Below are 22,042 nucleotides of genomic sequence, written 5' to 3'. Positions count from 1 at the left end.
CTACATATATATTACACACAAATAAATAACATTCAAGAACTATAAAAATACTCTAAAGTATATTCTTTAGCATGTATAAAAACTTGACACATCCTGATATTAACACTGACTGGGGAATAAACGTTAGTGTTTAGTTCAGGAGACAAAATGGATTAATGTGAAAGCATCCAGGATAAATCGTGGTGAATCAGGCAGGACAGCTCCACACCAGACTTAAGACAACATGAATTGATCTCTCCTTTACTTCAAGACCCATAAATATCTGGACAGCCGGTTTTGTTTTCATCCTTTCTCATGACAAGCAAGCAAAATGGCAGGCAGTGGTCCCCAGGCAGCACACAGACAGCCTCTGGCCTGGAGGTTTGGAGGGAGTAAGCTGCAAAGGCTCTGAGATCATCTGAAATCCCAAACACATAAAGCCAAGGAGAAAGAAATGACCCCCAGCACTGTGTTTGGTCACAAATGCTGTCAGTCTTCACCATCAGTTCCCTCGGCCCCAGGAGCATCCTTTTCCTCTGAGTACCAAGCTATTGCCCCGGCAGATCTATGCATAGCAAGGTTGCCTCGGCAGCAGGACTGATGCCCAGAAGCCAGAGGAGTTAAAACTCCCAGTGCAAGACTTTCTGCCAAACCAGTCCTTAGAGAATAATTATTAAAACATGGCCAGTTCAACTTCTGGGTGGTCTCTTCCCAGGCGAGACCTCACTTTCCCCAAAGCCTCTGGAGTAAAACAGTTTAAAGTCTTCCATGGGAACCTACCATTATTTCTTCTTCTTCATATATATGGCTTTTTAAAAAAAATATTTTACTTCCAACATAGCTCATTAAAAAGAGATTTTAAAAAAACAACCACCTCAAATTTTGAAAAGGTTAAGAAGGGTCCCCAAGAAATCAGAGGGGCTTACTTAGCATGGCTCCCTCCCTCTGTTCTCTTCTCTCTTTGTTACCTTTTGAATGTCTGCATTCTCAGGTACAAAAGTGAGAAGCAGGAGTGAGTGGGGAATGAGAAAGAGGGCACAAACTCATGGTAATCCTCCTGCTCCAGCCTCTCACGTCCTGGTATTACAGGCATGAGTTGTTACCATGCCTGAAATGATCTTTGATTTTTAGACCTTCATCAGTTGCCTTCCAATTCACTCAAGATTGGCTGGCCTTCAAGAGCACAGAGGGGACACCATGCAAAATGCATGGTTAACACATTCTGCCACCACTGACCCACAGTGACCATTAAAATGTTTAAAAGGCCCTAAGTAGAGTCGCTTCTGAATTGCAAGGACTTACTGAACACCCACAAACAGTGCTGGCATTGACATGGGGTTGGACCTCAGCATATAGCCTGCTAGTCTGTCTGGATGAGCCCCATGCAATCCTAGGATAGGAAAAGTGGTCACATTATGACACTTGTTAAATTCCTTACTTGCTCCCAAGTGAAAACACAGGAGGCTACTCTACGGTAGAGAACTTTGATAGATTATTTTTCACAGAAGAGCTAGATGTCTTTGTAATAACAGTGATGATTTAGAAGGAAAGCTGATAACTGAGAGCCTCCTCGGCCCTAGCCTGGTGGCCCTGGGATGTGTTCCTGTGGGATCACTGATGTCAGGATGAATCACAGGCATTAGCTGACTAAATGAATCAATTGTTTGGCCAAAAGAAAAGCAATGTGAACAACTGAACAAGCTCAATGCACCCTTTTAAGACCAGTTAAGAAAAATAATCTGTCTTCTTAAAGTTCAGAAAATTAGATATCTCAGTTTTGTGCCATGTTTTCACAAGCAGTAATTCAAATGGCTGAGAACTTCAGTGTCACCATGAGGCAGAAGACTGATAAGAAAGTATGGGAAAGAATATTGAAGACCTGCTGAGTGTGACAGCCCAAGTCCTGGCCCACTCACTTGAACACATGCAAAGGGCACTAGTGAACAGGGCATGTAACATGGGTGGGGCCTGCTTGTTGGGGTTTTTTGTCCCGCCCAGTACCCCACAGCTGGCAAGCCCCAAAGAAAATCACACAGAGATCTCTATAAGTTATAAAGCTGATTAGCCCATTAGCTCAGGCTTCTTATTAGCTCTTGTAGCTTATATTAACCCATTATTCTGATCTATTTTTGTCATATGGCTCGGTACCTTTTTTAGCTGGCAGGTCACATCCTGCTTCTTCAGTGATCTGTGCAGGACTGGGAGGAATCAACTTCCTCCTTCCCAGAATTCTCCTGTTCTCATTGCATCATTTCTACTTCCTGTCTGGTTTTCCCACCTATACATCCTGCCTGGCCAATCAGCATTTATTTAAAACATGATTGACAGAATACAGACAACTCTCCCGCACCAAGGGCACTTGACCTTGTGCCCAGACTCACTTGATTAGGTGGTATAATGCCAATGAAATCATCTTCATGGATCAGAAAGTGTGATGCTGATGGCAAGAGCTGGTTGAAGTCAAACTAAGACAGGAAGAGTGGACCAGCAGTCTAGGAGCTGCCTACTCAACTGCCTAATCAGTGTGAACTCTGTCTCCTTGAATGAGGTACAACGTTAACCCCAAAGTTCAGGGTCTACCATATGGAAGCTAGGAATGTGTCTGTTACAGACACTGAGCTGTGTGAGCACCCGTAAGCTGAGACAAGACTGTCTTTGTCTCTCCTGCACCTCTCAAGGTGGCGAATACATGCCTATTAGCAGTCATGCTGAAATGCTAACTGCTTTTCATATCTCCTTTGTTCCTTGGAAATGGCCAAAAAGACTGACCACACCAGAGACTTTCAAGAGAGTTACCCTACCTTTTCTCTTCTCTGTACTACGATTTCACCTACAAAGTCCACACTGAAGAACCATATAATTTACAAAAACAAACCAATAAAAAGGCAATATACACTTATGTGTGTATATATATATGAATATGTATGTGTGTGTATGTGTGTGTGTATTCTTTTGTGGATATAATATTTTAAGTAAGTTTACAATTTTGTATTGAACTACCTTTATAACTATCCTGAGCCATATGAGGCCGATGGGCTACAGGTGGCCCACCCTAGTTGGTCTCAGTACAAATACTATCAACATCACACCAGCATCTTAACCATATTTGATAACAAGTCCTGAGTGTCCAACTCATTCTCTGAGAGAATGAAAGATGCTCCAGCCAGTCATAAACAAGGCAGGAAAACAAGCACATTCTCCTAGCTCCCAAAAGCAGTAAAAACAACACCATAAAGAACGTCAGGTTGATCTGATGATAAGCAAGGCCTGAATTTAAAGGTGTGTTATTTGAGGATAAGAGAATATGTCTTTCTGTTCTCCTTTTTCTACCTTTTGTAAACACTTCTAGGCGATAGACCTAGGCACCAAGACGTGACCTCACTGTCCGGAAATGGCAAGCCATGGATAATCGCTCTGCCACCTGAGTGTACATAAGGCAGCTGTGGGACAGGTGGCTTCTGGGACAAAGGAGAGGAAATAAATGCCTTCCCAATCTAGCTGATAACTGACATCAGAGGCACCAGATGTCTTCTTGGTCCCTCATGAATGTCTCAGGTGACCCACTTGGAATGGATCTTGTGTGGTCACTGAGCTGTGGTCATTCCAACTCAGTATCACTCCCAGGCTCGCAGCCAGGAAACAGCCCGTGAAATGGGCATTTGCTACAGGCCATGTTTGGAAACTAGAGAGAAGGGAACATCAAAGGGACCAAGTTTGGCCCAGTTCTTCCTAGAGTTTCCAGGAACAGAGAGCTAAGAAGCCAACTCACCAGAGATCTGGCTGCAGACTCTTTGTGGCAGGCGACAGATCAGGCTGTAGCTACAAAGCCCTTCGGGCAAGAAGTTACCCTGAATTCCAGATTCTTGGGAAAGTGTGACCTTCCTGGGGACTGCTTCCTCTGTGCTTACTAAAGGACACTGGAGCTTACTGGCTAGGATTATGCACTGTGCATTTTGATAAAGATGGGCAACAAATAGGAACCAGGTTGGTGAATGCTACCCCACCTCTGCTTTCCTGCCTGAGTATTCCGTTATCTTCCCAGAGAGCTGTAGAAGCATCAAGCTCCACAGCAATCTCTCTCAAACGATCTGGGCCTGAAATGTCATATTCCTCCACTTAGGGGGATTACAAAGGATCTTAGCCACATTTCTCTGAGACTCTTATTCCTGGGTCTCCCAAACATCCAAGTATAAAGCTATACTCTCACTTTCCCCTATGAGCTAAGTTCTTCTAGGAGTACCAGAAAGGAGACTTAAGCATCAAGAAACGTGTTAGTTCTCCACTCCTTTTTTCACCCTCTGCCTCCAGTCCAGCCATTTAGAATACTGAGAACTCGTCCTCTTGGCTGGGGCCATGCACTGAGCTAGTACTTGGGGACTCAGACAAGACAAAACACCCTATGCCAACACAAACTGAGATCATCCATTCATGTCAGACCTCAGATTTTAGTAATATTTGCTACGTGGCCAGGGCCTGTTGGAGAAACAGAACTGAAAGAAGAGATTTGAATAAACAGTGGGGCTTGTGTGCATTGGCCCTGGACTTCCTGGAAGCTGGGTTGCCTGAACTGACCCTGAGAGGAAACATCCAGGTTCACAGCCATGTAGGTGGGTACCAAGTCCACTGGTTTCTCTCCCTCAGAGCCAGAAGAACCCCAGGGTGCAGCTCCCAGTGAGGCTTTGAGGCAGATGCTACAGTTATCCAAATTCACATCTCTGGCTCTTCTCTCTGAAACTAGGCTCTATTCCTGTTTCTGGAACTTCCCTTTTGGGGAGGAAGACTATGAACCTCTTATCTTCTGCTTCCACTCTACAAATTTGGAGTATGTTTGTGTCTTTACTGATACATCATCCTAATAAAGATAATACCGCCAACAGTTCCCACAGGCCCCACTCTCGATACCAACCCCAGGGAGCTGGAGAGATCTATCTGTGGTTAAGAGCCCTTACCGCTCTTGCAGAGAACTGGAGTTTGGCTCCAGGGAGCTCCAAAGTACCTGTAACTCCACCTTCTGGGGATACAACACCTTCTGGGTTCTAAGTGCAACTTCACATAGGCACGTGCACACACACACACACACACACACACACACAAAACCCAAAATGTATTTTTATTTATAAAACTAAACTCAGTACACTGACTTTCTGAATTGTGTGTTTCAGATTATTCCATCAGCTCACAGGAAATAATTTTGCTGCTGATTTTGGAATGACACCCAGCTATTAGCTGGCCTTCCCAGCAATATCATAGATTGATCTAGGAGAAGTAAATATGTAATCATCTACTTACAGAATAATTTAATATCCTGTAATTTAACAATTGTCTTGTTCTTTAAGGAGGGGATTGGAGAGACCTGTGCTTGCCGGCAGTTGAGGGAACCAGATGGAAGAGAGAGAGGCAGGGAACGGAGTAATGACACTTCCGGTCACACTGTGCTTCTGTTCTCCCTCTCGCACACCAGCTCCTGACTTTCCTCCAGGAAAGGACACTGACTTCCAAAACGCAAACTCTAAGCATCAGATGACAGTGATTGATGACATCTGTAGGCCCTGGAATCCAAGAGGATAGTCTACACTCATAGTGACTGCTTTAAAGCAAGCAAGAAATCATCAGGCTAAGGGGATGTCTCAGTTAGTAAACCCTTGCCTTGCCAATACAGGATTTAAATTCAATCCTAGGACCTTTCTAAAAATGCTAGACATGGCAGCATGGGCCTGTAGTCCCAGCACTGGGGAGGCAGAGACAGGAAGATTCCTAGGGCATGCTGGCTGGCCAATCCAGCCTCATTGGCGAGCCCCAGATCTCTAATGCAAGGAACTAGACAGCATCTGAAGATAACACAAGTTGCTCTCAGACTTTCACACATGTGCACACACACACACACACACACATACACACACACGACATGCAAGGCATCCATACATACATATGCATCCATATATACATATTTATAAAAATGTTAATGCAGTGATGAAGAATCATGTGTGTACAGTTGCAAACAACACAAATCAGATGGATGAATGTATTCATTATAAACATAACAGGCCACAGCTTTAAAGGGTCACTCATGAAGTGGACCAGGACTCTCTTCAGTACCTTGTTCAGTTCCTGTTTTATTTTTGAAGATCCTCCGTCATGGCTGTGAAGTCCTAATGAGAGCATAGCCCTGGAGCCCAGGTGTGAGGTCTCCCCGGCTGCAGATGCCCAGAGCTTACCTGGCATGCCGGATGGACGCGATGGCATTGCTGAACTCGCTGTCGATGCTGCGGCAGTTGTAGAACTCCTCGTAGGCGGGCCGGGAGGAGCCCTGGTACTCGATGCGGCTGATGCGGCAGATGCCCACAATCAGGATGATGAGCATGAGCACGAAGGCCACACAGAGGGCTCCGATGATGATGTAGAGTGAGTGCCGGGGCATGTTGGTGAGGCTCTCGGCCATGTGCCCAGACTTCCACTGCAGGTCTGAAGGCAGAGACAGAGCAATGGCACAGCATGAATTGTAGCAGTCCATGTACCGTGGCACTAACTTCACATGACAGCCATCTAAGCTAGGAAAGAGTCTTTCTGTGAATAATCCAGATCAAGATTTAATATTACTATTAATTAATTGACATTAATATTAGTTAACTAATATTAATGTCAATTAATTAATATTAATAAATATCAATATTATTGATATTAATAAATATTAATATTAGTTGATTGGTGTTAATAAATATTGGTATTAATTAATTGATATTAATAAATATTAATATTAATCTTTAACATTAAGGGTCACTGACAAATTACAAAGAAAACATCAAGAATACACCTATTTTGGTTTAGATGTGAAATGTCACCGAAGGACCATGTGTTTGAATACTTGGTTCCCAGTTGATGGCCTGTTTGGGATGCTGAACCTCTAAGAAATGGAACCTTACTAGAAGTCTACAGTCGCTGGCGGGGAGGGGGCTAGCCCTGCTTCCTGTTCTTGCCTGCTTCCTGACTGCGTGTGCTTGCTCCCACCGTGATGGACTGTCTCCCCTCCAACTGAGAGTCACAAGAAAACCTGCCTTCCTGAAGTCACTTCTCTTCGGATATTGTGTCACAACCAGAAAGGTAATTAACTCCGTTGTTGCTTTCAAACTACAATTCTTCTACCTGGTGCAAATATTATCTTAAAATAATAGAGACCACAATTGACAATGGGGGCTGCAAACTGACCCTTGACCCTTCTTATGGACGTAATGGTTGAACTGCATCCCAGATTTGACCACTTTAGACTCCCTGCTGAGGAAACATCCATGTAAATGTGCACAGCACCGTGTACAAAAACATTCATCCTAGGGTCATCATATTTAAGTGTTAAATAACCAACCACTGCATATTTACAAACAGCTCAGAAAATAAGGTCAGGCCTCCTGTACTTACCTCTCGGAGCTTATAAATATTAATAGTTTATCATTCTGCTTTATATTCCTTTCACATGTTTTTAAAAAGAAAGAATATGTCGTAGATAAAGATGAAGTCCCCCCCCACTCTCATGTCCTCTCCTCACCCCACCAGCCCCCAAACAATTTACAAGAGTCAAAAGGAGGAAGACAATCCAAATATTCAACTCTAAGTGAGGCAGAAAGAAAGATATTCATTATACAGTGCAAACAAACAGAATTCAGTCAAATGAGACCTACTCATGGGGTAAAAGTAATTCAGCAATAACTGAGTTTTAAATAGTTACTTGGGCATTGAAAAGCTCAAAGTAGGCTCATAACACTAGCAAGTTTACCCTGCTTCCATAGGTGGGCTAAGATCTTACAAACATCTTTAATCACAACTCCCAGAACATACATTATTTTCACCACCTCACCCACACAAGAGAAGCAGCCTAGGAAACTGACATTCCTTTAGTGAAAGCAAAATAGAAGCTGAGGTCTGTTTGTCTCGTGTGCATCAACAGTGACCACCTCTGGAGGACAGGATTATAAGTGATTTTAGGGTCTGTTATATGCTTTCCGATCGTTTTTAGAAATAATGACCTATTCTCTGTATAACTGAGAAGTGAACAATAGCTGTTGGTATAAACACCCATAAGAGGACTTCCACAGAGCAGCTGAAAGAGCACAGCCCTTCTGATCACAACAGCATCACTGTATCCCAGCTCCAACATCTGACCCACCTCCCTGAGCCTCTGTCCCTTCACGTGCAACAGGGAAGCAGCGGCACCAACCCCACTGGTTTATCATGAGCATCAGCCAGAAAACCCTGAAAAAGCATAATGAGAGAAGACACTCAGAGGGTCAGCACTTCCAGCTGAGATGCTGGAAGCAGGAAGGATGCAGAAGCTACACTGTCCTGCGAGGGAGATGCTCTGGCTGAGGATTTTAAGGCATCAGCTGCCCCTGACCTTCCATCAGCCTCTGTCAACAGGGACAAAATGGAAGGACCGGATGTCACCCGGTGCCTGGCATTGGTCAGCAGTGACAGGCAATGTCGTCTTTGCAGACTTGCATGCCAATGGAAATGTACAGCTGTGAAGACCAAGATGTGGAGGGAAACTGCAAATCAAAAGGAGCTGGGTTCTCTCTTGGAGTCATGCCATCACCACCTCCATTGCCATCGCCCTGCAGGGTCATCACTGCCACGGCAGGGCTTTTCCTGGTGTCCGGAGAGAGAATTAAGAGAAGGGTAGGATCAGGACCACACCTCAAGGCGCCTTTCACCAACCCGGTTGTGTAAGAGTACTGTCACATGCTCAGCTACATCTTCAGGGACCATGGCCTCTGAGAACCCACTATTCTTGACCTTGAACAAACTGAAGGAGAGGACGCAGATATGCAGACAAGGAGCCGGGCCTGCAGACCCATTTCCTAGAGACCCTAACGGAGAAGTGGGCCCTGCTCTTGGTCTTGAAGCTTCTAGAAAGCCTGAAGAGATGGGATGAAGGAAAACTTTTCTGAGCCTGCAGCCAGATCATCCAGTCCCTGAATACCTCGCGGAGGCCTGTGACATCTGGTTTGACGTTTCCATCCATGGCTGCCTGCGCAGCTGCTGAGGCTGCAGAGGGAACTGGAAAGCTACCTCATCCTCGGGGTGCTCACTCCTCAGCTGAGCCAATACACAGAGCCGGGGAGAGCAACATAACACACACTGCAAAGAAAGAGTCTCCACGGATGGCAGAAGGTATTTTCAGAAAGCAGAACTGAGGCTCAGTCCCCAAGTCAGCCTTTCTTTTGGCAATCGCTACCAACTACTTGGAAAGATGACTCTGTTTTCTGGCTGAAAAAGTAAGTGTGGTTCGCTTGATTTCCAAGTATTATAGCATCCATTCCCTTAAAACTTCAGCAGCAGGCTGGAGTCCAAGGCTCCACAGAACGTTTTAGCATCAACACGAGGGTGGCCAGGGTGCTTTCTACTCCAGCTCGCGGACTGCTCAGATCTGATGGCCAGGGAGGGTCAGAATTTATTTTAAATTATGCTTGTGTGTATGTGTACGTGTGTACGCGTGTGTGCAAGTATGTGCATGCACATGCACACATGCCATAGCACATGAGTAAAGGTCAAAGGACAACTTCCTCCATGGTATCAGTGCCCTCTTACCATGTGAATCCCAGGTCTAACACTCAGATCATCAGCCTCAGCCAGACCTGCAGACCCATTTCCTGGAGGCCTAACAGAAAAGTGGGTTCTGCTCTTGGCCCTGAAGCTTCTAGAAAACCTGAAGAGATGGGATGAAGACGCTTTGGAGCCTGCAGGCCGATCACCCAATCCCTGAATACCTCGCAGAGGGCTGTGACATCTGGTTTGACGTTTCCATCCCTGGATACCTGTGCAGCTGCTGAGGCAGCAGAGGGAACTGGGAAAGCTACCTCATCCTCAGGGTGGTCCCTCGGCAGCAGTACCTTTATCTGTGGAGCCATCTCTCCAGCCCTCGCAGGAGTTCCTGATGGACTCCTGAGCTTGATGCGTGTGTGTAAGAAACACTCAGGTCACATTGATTGTGTACATGGTCTCACACGCACGTGAGAACTGCTGTGAAGAAAACATCGTGCCTCTTACAGGTCAGGACAGCATCGCCCATGTGCGACGAGTTGCCCACAGTTTGCGTGTCCCTCCATTTGCAACACTGCTCAAGCATCTGCATTCCAAGGTGTGATACTGAGGAGAAATCTATTGTGATTTCTCAAAAAAAGGGGGAAAAAAGGGCTGTCCTCGTCTTTCAAGCTAGATTCATCTTTATTGCCATCTGAAATATTCTTGACACAAGCCAAGGTGGCTGCTCCACCAGCAAATTAATTGGTTTAGTAGCCAGCCTGGCTCTGCCTAATCTAACCCTGGGCCTGAGAGGCATCAAATGGACCCTCACCAGGTGGCTGCAAATGCCATCTCCCATCCGGGCTCCATCTTCGCAAGGCATCGATTTTCCACATTTCCCCGAGTCCCACTGCACGAATCATTTGCTGCGCTGGCTGCAGCCCAGCCTGGAGAAGAAAATCTTAAACCTGAACGTGCAGAACAGGATTATCTCATGGGCCCCAGCAGGTGTGTGAGCAGGAATGCTCGCGCAAGAGCTGTTTGGGGAAAATTTCATAAACGCCCTACTTGTGAGTTTCAAGGATCATTTGCATTTTTGTTTAAATTCATCTGAAGTTCTGTGTTTCTCGAAGGGCGTTGACATCGAACGTTTTTTTGGAGCTGCTGGGAGCCGGGTAGGGAAACTGTTCAAGGTGAGACAGGCAAGCAGATGACAAAACCAAATTAGACTTCGGTTTCTTTGCAGAACTCATTCTAAACTAAATTGTCCATGCCTGCTTTGTAATTTATCTTAGTGAACATAGTCACGCCGGCTAATTTCCTCATCCGTGCGATTTAAAAAGAGACTGGAAAGGAGAGCAGTTGTGATGCTGTCACTTCATAACAACCATTCTCAAGGCATCTGCTGCCTACAACCACAAGGTAAGATTTCCAATCATGTTGCTCTCCGTAGCTGAAGGTGAGCTGTCCAGCGAACGCATCAATGAGCCTGCGGGAAATGAAGTCATTGCTGATGTTCAGATGATGAACAGATGGGAAAGTATGCTGACTTGAACGAAAATGACCCCCACAGACTCATAGGGAGCGGCATTATTTGAAAGGATTGGGCGGTGTGGTCCTGCTGGAGGAAGTGTGTCACTGGGAGTGGGCTTGGAGGTTTCAGAAGCCTAAGCCAGACCCAGAGTGGCTCTCTTCCTGCTGCCCATGGGTCTGAATGTAGAAATCTCTGCTCTTTCTCCAACACCACGTCTGCCTGCATGCCGCCATGCTTCCCTCCATGATGATAATGGGCTAAGCAAGCACAAGTTAAATGCTTTCTTTTATAAGAGCCTTGCTGAGGCATGGTGTCTCGCCACAGCAATAGAACACTAAGACAGAAGTGGGACATTCTTCATAAAAAAAAACCCATGTAGTAATATTTCATTTGTATTTTAATAAACAAAGCTTGCCTGAAGAACAGAGAGTAAAACAGCTGCCCTGGTCAGCCTTACAGACCAGGCAGTGGTGACACACACCTTTAATCCCAGTAGCTACACCAGTTTCCCATGGAAACTGGGCGGTAATGGTGCACGCCTTTAATCCCAGCTCTAGAGAGGAATATAAGATGGGAGGAGGCAGCTCACACACAGCTCAGACACAGTCTCATTCTGAGATTCCTGGAGGCAGGATCGCCATTTTAGACTGAGGTAGAGGTAAGAGTCAATGGTTGGCTGTTTTGCTTTTCTGACTTTCAGGTTGAACCCCAAATGCTGTCTCTGGGTTTTATTAGTCGTGCTACACACCCATTCACAGAACACCTATGACTTGAGTGCTTATTGTGTGCTATGGTAAAATATGAAGAAAGTCGGGGATAAGAGAGCTCTTCGAGATGCTGGTCTATTGACAGACACAAGCAACAGCAAACTGTCACCGAACAGGGAAAGTACAGGTATGCCAAGGCAGCCTGGGAGAGGCTGTAGAGAAACAGGGCAGGGGACAACAGGGTGCTCGTTTAACTGTGTCACGAGAGCTTGCAAGACAGGGGACACTAGACACAAACCAGGGATGAGGAAGAGCGGGGCGGGGGGAAGCTCTCCCAGGCAAAGCAGCAGAATAAGGCCAGGCCTGTAGCAGAAGAGCAGGACAAAGGATCAAAGGAGGCCAGCGTGAGGAGATTGGGGCGGAGAGGCCCAGTGAAAGGAGAAGACCCTCCCTCGGGTGCCCTACCCAGGCTCTTGAGGCGATTAGCATAGCCTTGGGTCTTGAGAGATTTCTTATTTTAATAGTCCTGGGTCTGGCTGGATGCAAGGGTCTGAGTGCCCAAATACACCGAGAAGGTGTGCCTGACTGCATATAAAGACAGGCTTTGGGGCAGTGGTTCTCAAACTGCGGGTCTCAACCCCATTGTGGGGATCATATATCAGGCATTTACGTTGTAGTTCATATCCATAGCAAAATTACAGTTATGATGTAGCACTGAAATAATTTTATGATTGGGGATCACCCCAACATGAGGAACTGCATTAAAGGGTCACAGCATTAGGAAGGTTGAGAACCACTTCTGTAAAGGGTAAGAAGCTAGTTTAGGGGCTACTCTAGTTTGGGGCAGAGCCATGGCAGCTTGGCCTGGGGTGGTGGGAGAGTCCCATCTATGCTGGGCACAGCTCTTCATTTCAAGTGTAGCTCATTTATAGATGTTACTGACATCTCCGTGTTATATGGGAAGCCACTGAGACCTTACAAAGAACAACGTGGCCAAGATTACGCGTAGTAAGTGGTAGCACCCGATTGGCCCTAAAGCCATCACCCTTTGGTAATCAATAAACATAATCAATGCAGTTGACTGCACTTGGGTTAATTTCTGTGGTCTCTATTCTGTGCCAAATTGGGGGGGGGGGGGAGGAAAACAAGAAGCATCTTTAATAAATGCTGTGGGCTTCTCTAATGGGTGGTCAGCAGTATAAGAAAAATGCCATATTGTCACCCTGTATGACTGGGTGGGGGGGGGGCAGCAGTCAGGCAGCATTTTGATAGATAAGCTCTTGTTAAACCACTGAGCAACAGGAGGCTACAGAGATTGCTCTGTGGTTAAGAGAACTTGCAGCTCTTGCTGAGGACCCAGATTCTATTCTCAGCACCTACAGGGTGGCTCACAACAGTTTGTAACACCAGTCCCAGGGAATCCAAAGCCCTCTTTTTAGCCTCTTAAGGTACTAGGCATGCACAGGGTACACAGATATACATACAGGCAAAACACACATACACAGAAAATTATAATATAAAAAAAAACCAAAGCTACAGTGGGGTCCTGAGACTAGAGAACATCCACAGCCAGGGAGTCTCTCAGTTTGGCCTGCCACTGCCCCTGGGGTATAAAAGCCTGGAGAAGAAGCAGTTCCGGAAAACAGGAGAACAGATTATGACAAACTTAGAGGCCCAGGCAGCAGGGGGCTTGGCTAAGGCTGGGAGGTGCCTATGGAGAGACGGCCTGCCTTTGGTGACACAGCTCATCAGCTGAGCATGGGTGGGAGGTCTGATAACGCTAAACCTAAGGCAGTGAGTTGATGAAATTCTAAAGCCACCTGACTGTCCATCACAGCTGTCGAGTCTGCGGACTCTGAAGTTCCAGAACAGGGTGTACATGATTCCCTGGAGCCACATTCCTCCAGCAGGATGATTCATGCTCTGGGGGTGTTGAAAGAACAGAGATAGGCCTCTGCCTGAACCAGTCTTGGTGCTGTGGCCAAGTCCTATGCACTCGGGGGACATCTCCAACTGAAAACGTTAGCCACCAGAGGACTATGACTGAGGATTCTCCAGAGATACTGAGTGTACAATCCACAGGATGGAAAGCTGGATGTGGCCAACAGCGAAAGGGCCCTGCTGCCCAAAGAAGGAAAAGCAGTTCCCTGAAGACTGCTCTTCAGACAACAGACAGACCCACTAACTAAGGAGCCCACAGTTTAGCTGACATCCACCCCCATGCATGCAACTGTCACTCTAATTTTCAAGGACCAAGAAATAAGCTTGCCCAATTCTTCTTCATTTTGTTTTTTCATGGTGACCCTTGTGATGCCCCCATTTTGAGATTTTTGTTTTATATGCATAGCTGTTTTGTGTACATGTGTGTATGTGTACCGCATGCATACAGCGCCCATAGAAGCCAGAATAGTGCTCCGGTTCCTAGGAACTGGGGTTAAAGACTGTTGTGAGGTGGGAGCAGGGAACCCAACCAAACCACCTGGGCCCTCTGAAAGAGCAGTCAGTTCTCTTAATGAGTGAGTCCCACCCTCTTACTGTGTGCATTTAGATGAGTCTTAGTTTGTGGTATTTTTAAGAGTTTTTATGCTTTTATTTGTTCTTTCCCTCTATATATTCATCTAATTCTGTCTATAAATTTTTCTATTCAAAGGAATATTTTTCCTTTTGATTTTTCTCTATCTTATACTGTCTTCTCCTTTTTCATTTCTTTCTACATTCAGTAGTATTCTGACTTTATTGCTTTTAATACTATCGGGTTTTAATTTTGTATTCCCCCTCTTATAGCTTCCTAATTTTCCTTTTGAACTTTGTACTTAATGAGAAATCACCTTTATTTTCCTTTTCTTTAAATTACTTTCTCTTGCTCCTCTCTACAGCTTTCTCCACCCACCTCCCTCTTTCTCTTCTGATTATTTAACCTTGCTTCTCTTTCCCGTTTCTTCCTCTTTCTCTGCTCCTTCTCTTATCTCATTCATTTACTATTTCACATTTATTGCAAGTAAGGTTTATTTTTGTGCCATACTCTACAGTGGTTCTGCCATTTTCAGTTTTTATAATCATTGGTGATATAATGATGTGCCATATTTGCGTTTTAAGCTTATTTCTGTATTTTATATAGTGGGATGTAGTCGTTTCTAAAAGCGGCTTGCTCTTTTCCCACCTAGTTGTCCTGGGGAATTGCACCTTCCAAAGTAAGCTGTTCAACAGAAAGGTAACACGCCTCCCAGCCCCAGAAGAGCTATCCAAACCAAGAGATGCACAGACTGCAACAAGGAAGTATCAGGAACACGAGGAAAACAAGCAACACTGACTCTTCCGAATGCTCCCAAGCCCTCAGCCACTGAACTCACTTAAGTGGCTAAAGCACTAAGGGAAGATTTCCAAATATTCCTGGCAAGAATGAGGAGCGACCTGTGAAAGGACACAAGCAAACAGATGGATCCAGTCCGGGGCCTGCAGAACAACATCAGCAACATGAGGGCAGATGGGAGGAAAAGCCAGGAAAATGAAGGAGAGAGCATCAGCGATGTGGGTGAAAAAGTCGGCAACACAGAAGAGCAAGCAAATCGAGATCGTGAAAAAAATAAACAGATGGAAATTTTGGAAACAAAAAAGAAATCCTCAAGGAATAAAATTTAGAAACACAGTGGAATGCATGATCAATAACCACAATCAAGCAGGAAAACTCTAAGGGGGTGGAGGACAAGGTTAATGAAATACTACAATCAATCATCTATAACAAGAAGTAAATAAATTAAGAGAGCATGAGCATGAGCACAAGATCTAAAAACTCTAGGATATGATCAAGAGACGAAACCTAAGAATCCATGGGCTGAAGCCTGAGATGAACACTAAAAGCATAGCAAATATAGCCAATAAAATATAGCAGAAAATTTCACAAGTCTAGGAAAAGAATCCGACATTCAAATAAAAGAGACATCTAGAACCCCAAGCAGTCATGACCAGAGGAAAAGATCTCCACAACAGATTACCGTCAAGATATCAAAAACACAACGCAAAGAAACACTATTAAAAGCTGTAAGAGAAAACAACTCCCCTACAAGTGCAGAAACATCAGCAACCCTCAAAGCCGGGGAATCCTGAAACAATATCAAGCCCTAAAAGCGATAAATGCCAACTCAGATTGCTATACCCAATTAGAAGTACATGAACATCAGCCTACATCAGCCTAGAAAGGATTAGCATCAATCCCAATTCTAGATGGGAGAAAACTAGCTTTATCAATTCAGGAGATAGTGGTCTCCTGAATTTGCATCTTACAAGATTTGTATAATACAAGAGAAACCTAAGTATGTTTAACATACAGAGGAGGCAGCAACTGTTAGCATTGCTCCACAGAAGAACTACACAAAAGTTCCTCTTATATTAGTATATCAGCTCAGCTCCTACTCTTGAAATAAAATTTAGAATCTTTGGCTTAGTAGAATCATGTATCTACAACACTAACAAAAATAAAATCTTCAGACCTCTTACAAATTTAGGGAACGATCACAAACAGACTCATCTTTTGATGTTCAAATGTACCTCCTAATCAGTCATGTCTTCATGGGAGATTGCTCAGAGACAGTGGAGGAAGTTATCAGAATAGAAAGAATGTCACGCTCAGTCAGTACCACCAGAGAGGCTAAAGCATGAAGACTGTGAGTCAAAGGCCAGTCCAGATTTCATAGTGAGACCATCCCTATAGCCAACAAAAATGGAGTCACAAAAAATGAGTGCCAACCCTTTCCAGAGGAACTCAAGCTGAGATGCTAGAGTGAGGTGGTCCTTATGCATGGCCACCAGATACTACCTTCTAACTTTATCTCTTCTTTTTATTCTTTTTATAATAGTTGCCTCAGGCATAGGCATATTTCAGAAACTTTCACATCAAATACCTCAAGATGGAGGTCTAAAAACAAATTGTAACCTTTCTGGCATGAAAGAAAACGCTCTAAAAAGAGAAAAAGAAAGAAAGAAAACGCTCTAAAGAGAGATGTTTGTGTCTCTTCTTTGCTATCATACTATTATTTATAACAGCAGACCCCAAGGAATTGTAATTTGCCCAGGAATCTCTTTCTAGGTGGAGGGAATGCCCAAAGTTCTGCTGTGGCCAGAAGAGGAACTTGTCTATCAAGAAGAGATTTTACTCAGTTTTGACACCTGGTCAGACCACCTTACAGAATGACACCTGGTCAGACCACCTTACAGAATGACACCTGGTCAGACCACCTTACAGAATGACACCTGGTCAGACCACCTTACAGGATGACACCTGGTCAGACCACCTTACAGAATGACACCTGGTCAGACCACCTTACAGAATGGACTGAAGCTGAGACACCAATGTCTAAGACATGGGAGGACAACGCCTTGACCAGGACAGCGTAGCCTCGGGTGTTATTCCTCCAGAGCTACCCACTTTGGTTTGGTTTTGTTGCTTGTTTGTTTGTTTTTGAGAGAGGGTCTCTGATTGGAACCTGTGGATCATAGATTTGGCTAAGTTAACTTAGAGAAAACCTGAGAGATCCTCGTGTGTCTGCCTTCAAAGCATTAGGGTTATAAATACATGCTGTTATACAGGGCTTCCTGTATAGGCAATAAGGATCTAAAAACAGGTCAACATACTTGTCCAGAAAGCACTTTACTGGTTGAGACACACACACACACACACACACACACACACACACGGCAGGCAGCCCTAGTTACTCTTATCCCTCAAAGAGTACAGTCAGCAGGGAAAAGGTTCCGGAAGAAGCACTCTTTAAACACCATTCCAATGCAGAGAATCATCTGGAATTGGGAGGCAGCACTCCCCGACTCAGCCCAGTTGGATAAGATGAAACTTTACCGCCCTGAATAAATAAGAAAAATGCCTTTGGGCAGGGAATATTTGACAGCTTTCAAAACAGATAAAAACCAAATTCCATGTCAGTCACTGTCACCTCCATCAGGGTGCTACACTGTTCTGGTACACCAGACCCTGATCCTGATGTTTCCAAACTTCAGGTCATTCACCCACAGCCCATTGCTTGTTAGTTTCTCTTTCCATGTTCATCCTTACTGGACTTCCCTTCTTCAAGCAACTAATGGAACCTGCTAAATTCAAAGACACCTAAAAACACAAAGGCAACACGAATTCAAATCCTGCACTGTTTCTTGCTGCTCTTTGGACTTTCCAGAGCAGAGGGTGCATTTTTTGTGTGTGGTATTCTAACACTTTGTGAAGCACATTTTTTGGCTGACCGAGTAGCAGTGAACTTTGGATGACATCTGGGGATGCTCACAGTCAGTGGAAAAAAAAAAAGGCTGGATGCATTCTCAAGGAACAGGCATGGCAGAAAGCAAGAGACACAAGAACTACTTGGACTCTGGAGACAGGGATGATGGAAGTGGTGCCTCTGAGCCTCATGGCTTCCCTGTCATTGATACAGGGTCTATCTGGTCATAGTTAGCATCTTCTTCTTGATGAAGGCAAAGCACACACTAAGTAGCCCACAGTTGAAATACTTACGGATTTCACAGTTTGCTCCCACCCAGCCATGAGGGCAGTGGCAGGTATAACCATTGGGCTGGTCCAAGCAGGTTCCAGCATGATGACAAGGGTTACTGTCACATTCATTGATGTCAATGTCACACTCTTCACCTATGAGAATAAAGAAAAGTAACAGTGATTGGCTATGTCCATATCCCCCACGAGTTCCTTAGGGGGAGGGAGGGAGGGAGGGAGGGAGGGAGGGAGGGAGGGAGGGAGGGAGGGAGGACAGATGGATGGACGGACACAGGCTGATGATCATGACTTCCAGCCATGGAGCCCAGCCTACTATTTGTACAAAGTAAGGAACTGTTGAGAAATCCCAAACAAGGAATTTTTCACTTAGGCAAAACTGAATAAAAAAAATAAAAATAAATAAAAATAAAAAAAATAAATAAATAAAAACAATCCTACAAAGATTCTCCCCTTCAGTCCATGAAGAAGTAAAGCTATTCTCACATCTGAATAAAGCTTAGGGGATCGATCTGAAAGGCAAACATAGTTTCCTGATGTTGTTCAAGTCTACTCTACTTTGGAGTCAGTAGCTGAATCTCATGCCATTTTCTGAAGTTCCAGGAAGCTGAACACTCACAGTTTATGATTATTTTGTAGCCAAATATTTGAGTTTGCTGGTTTGGACACAGGCTCTTTAGTGGACACAGCTGTACACCCAGATCAAGTCTTTTGTGAAAGCCACTTCTCCTTTCTTAGTCCCTTTGTATGCTTGGATTCAGCAGGGAAGAGACTGAAAACCTCAGGGGGAGCATCAAGCCCAAGTAGAGTGACGCCGTTAGCCCAAATCTGACACACCCTTCCTGGAAAATGGTGGCCCAAAGGATGCTCACGTTCACTCCAGTCTGTTTATCCCCCGCAACGAAGGCGGCCAGACCCTGCTGAGACGCAACATCCTGGGCTTTCTGACCTCTCTACAGAACCTTCCAAACCAGCACACAAGCCAGCAACACTGCGATCCAAACATCCCCATGGAGGAAGTATCTTGCTGGCAAAAGTTTCATGAACAACAGACACCCTTATACAATTTTACAGCCATCACAATGAACGGATACAAGATGAAGACACTCTTTAAACCTAAGGGCCTCTCATCAAAGCTGAAGAGGATACTTTACACCAAGACAATCGCTCTTAAAGGGAAGAGAATGGAAGAGAACCTTTAAAACTAAGCCCTCATTTGCTTAGATAAACGCAGAAAAGGAAACAAAAGAAAATACGAACACAACCCTGCTCTCGTCATCACATGCTCCCATCTACAGAAGGCAACATTTCGTTTTATTCGGGTAATTACATCCGGGTTTATTTAGCATTAAATTGCTTTTCTATCGGCTGTTGGTTTACTTCGCATTTATAAAACTGCCATCTGCTACTCACAGATCATTTCGGAGAAGGAATCTCACACTGGAAGATTCTCTGTCTGTTCCCTTTCACACTCTCTGCATACCTGGCATCTGACTATTGCAAGTTAAATCTGTCAAACAAGACGCTCACAGTCTTGGGGTCATCCCAAAATAACTGCAATTCAATCACATCAGGTAAATTTGTTTCTTGCAATAAATATAGTAATATATATCAATAGAAAGAACACAGAGTCGATTGCCTCACGCTAACCTGTTCTAACAAGTTTAAAATGTGGTCTCTGTGTATTGGCGGGGTGATCGCTCTGAGAGGAGAAAGGCATTGACTGACTACATTATTACAGATGGTATCACATGGTAAACTGGTTGAAAAACATCAGCTGAAAAAGGCTGGAGGATAAAAGTCAAAGTTCTGACAGATAAATACATCAGTGCCCCCTTTGCACCCATGTAGGAGGCCAGCTTTAATGGAGACTTTTGCTAAACAATTGCGTACTTCAGCTGGGAGTCAGACATGGAAAATTCTGAAATGAGACACCCGTGACCTGAACAGCAACAGTGAGAGAAACAGCCTGGCTCTTCCCAGCCTTCAGTCACGGTCAGGCAAACCCCAAATCAGCAAGCCCAAGGTCAATGTTGCGCCCTCTGCGTACCACGTGACCTTAAACTCCTGACAGGCCTCAAGCCTCAACTTCCCAAGTGTTGTGATTACAAGCAAGGCAGACAAGCATCAATCTTTCCATGTATCTCAACATGCTGGCATTGTTTCCAGACAACATGCATTTTGTATTATTCCACTAGAAAGGCTCTTAGTGTTAGTTTTGTTTACTAATTGTCAACTTAAAAGTCTGAGGTTTTCTGAGCCTGAGACAGTTGTCTTTCTAGTTGACTTGTTGATTATTTTCTTTTACTTAAATTAGAAAAAAACATGCAATGCTCTTGAATGACTGTTATTCTTCAATAGCATTTGTGAAGAGATGCTAAACGACATTTCTCCTTGACTGAGGCTAGCAATTAGGTCCTGAACATGAAGTTTTTTACCGTTTACTTTCAATCTATTCTTCTCTCCCCACCCCCGTATCTCTCTCTGCATTCACGTGTATACACATGTGCATGTAGATGCAGGTAGGTTTACATATATGTCTTAGCCAGAGATTGAAGTTGGGTATCTTTTCCTATCATGCTCCATTTTTTAAATGCGTACAAGAGTTTTGCCTTCATATATGTCTGTGTACCATATGCATTCCTGGTACCAGAAGAGGCCAGGAGAAGTATCAGGTGCCCTGGAATGGAGGTTATAGATGGCTGTGAGCCACGGTATGGGGGCTGGATAGAAAACTCAGGTCCTCTAGAAACACAGCCAGAGCACTTACCTGCTGAGCCATTTCTCTTGCGTCCATCTTATTTCTTGGCACAAGGTCTCTCACTGAACCCAGAGCTAGACTAGCTCGCTCATAAGTCATGGGGGCTCCCCTTTCTCTGTCCTCCCCTTCCTAGCGCCACACTTTTCACATGGGTGCTGGAGATCCACGCCCAGGTTGCATGGCTGGCACTTGACTGGCTGAGCCGTTTCCCCAGCCCTCAGTCTACTGTTTTCTAAGAGGCAATATAGATAATATGTATCCTGGGAAGTGCTTACAAAAGGTTATCATCACGTTGATTCGTTTATAACGCTTTCTTTGGGTAAATTGGGAAGTGTAAAACAACCAAAAACTCTTCGAAGTCATTACTGTTAGTAAAGCCTCGAGTTAGCGGAGTCCATGCTCAAAGGTAGAGATGACAATCTCTGCAACCACAATATCTACATTAAACATATGCCAGGCTCCAGGCAGGTGCTTTAGCTTGTTCTTTCACACTTTAATAGGATTTTGCTGTAGATGAAGCAAGATTCAAAAGCATTATTTCGAACTTTTCCTATGATGGTGAAAAAAATCCTGGAACCTGTCTTAACCACTTCAGTAAAGTAGAAGAATGAATAAAATATATGAAAAATAAAACTCTTTAAAGAACTAGACACCACATTGTCCCGGGTTGCAAGAAACAAAACATGGCATCTGACCACCACAATCCCCCACCCCCCCTACTTGCGCCTGTAGGCAGATCTGAAACACAATGGTTTCACTGAACTAAGGAGATAATAACTGGAGTTAGTGGAGGCCAGAGTTAAATGTAGGGAATGCTACTCCAGAAGACAGAGCCCCTCAGATAAAGTACCTGGAACACTAAAGTACACTGTATCCCAGAATGATGCTGTCTCGCTAGAGTTCGCTATCAAATATTATGTGCTCATTGAATTCTAGAACCCTGGCAACTAGGGTGAGAGACAAACAGACCCCAAAATGGTAGCCGATGAGGAAGAATTCAAGGCTCACTACCCACAGTGCATCAGTGAAGTCACTAAGGGTCC

General features: G+C 44.6%; 1 protein-coding gene across 1 annotated transcript in view; it reads right to left on the bottom strand.

Annotated features, from left to right (window-relative positions):
- Positions 1–22,042, bottom strand: part of Dner (delta/notch like EGF repeat containing) — a 282,293-nt gene that overhangs the window by 2,460 nt on the left and 257,791 nt on the right. Inside the window, 2 exon segments of the mRNA XM_038340268.1 lie at positions 6,195–6,441; positions 18,245–18,376. Of these exon segments, the coding sequence (XP_038196196.1) occupies positions 6,195–6,441; positions 18,245–18,376 (379 nt within the window).

The sequence above is a fragment of the Arvicola amphibius genome, chromosome 8 (assembly GCF_903992535.2).
Source record: "Arvicola amphibius chromosome 8, mArvAmp1.2, whole genome shotgun sequence".
Lineage (NCBI taxonomy): Eukaryota > Metazoa > Chordata > Mammalia > Rodentia > Cricetidae > Arvicola > Arvicola amphibius.
This window is presented reverse-complemented; position numbering and strand designations above follow the sequence as displayed.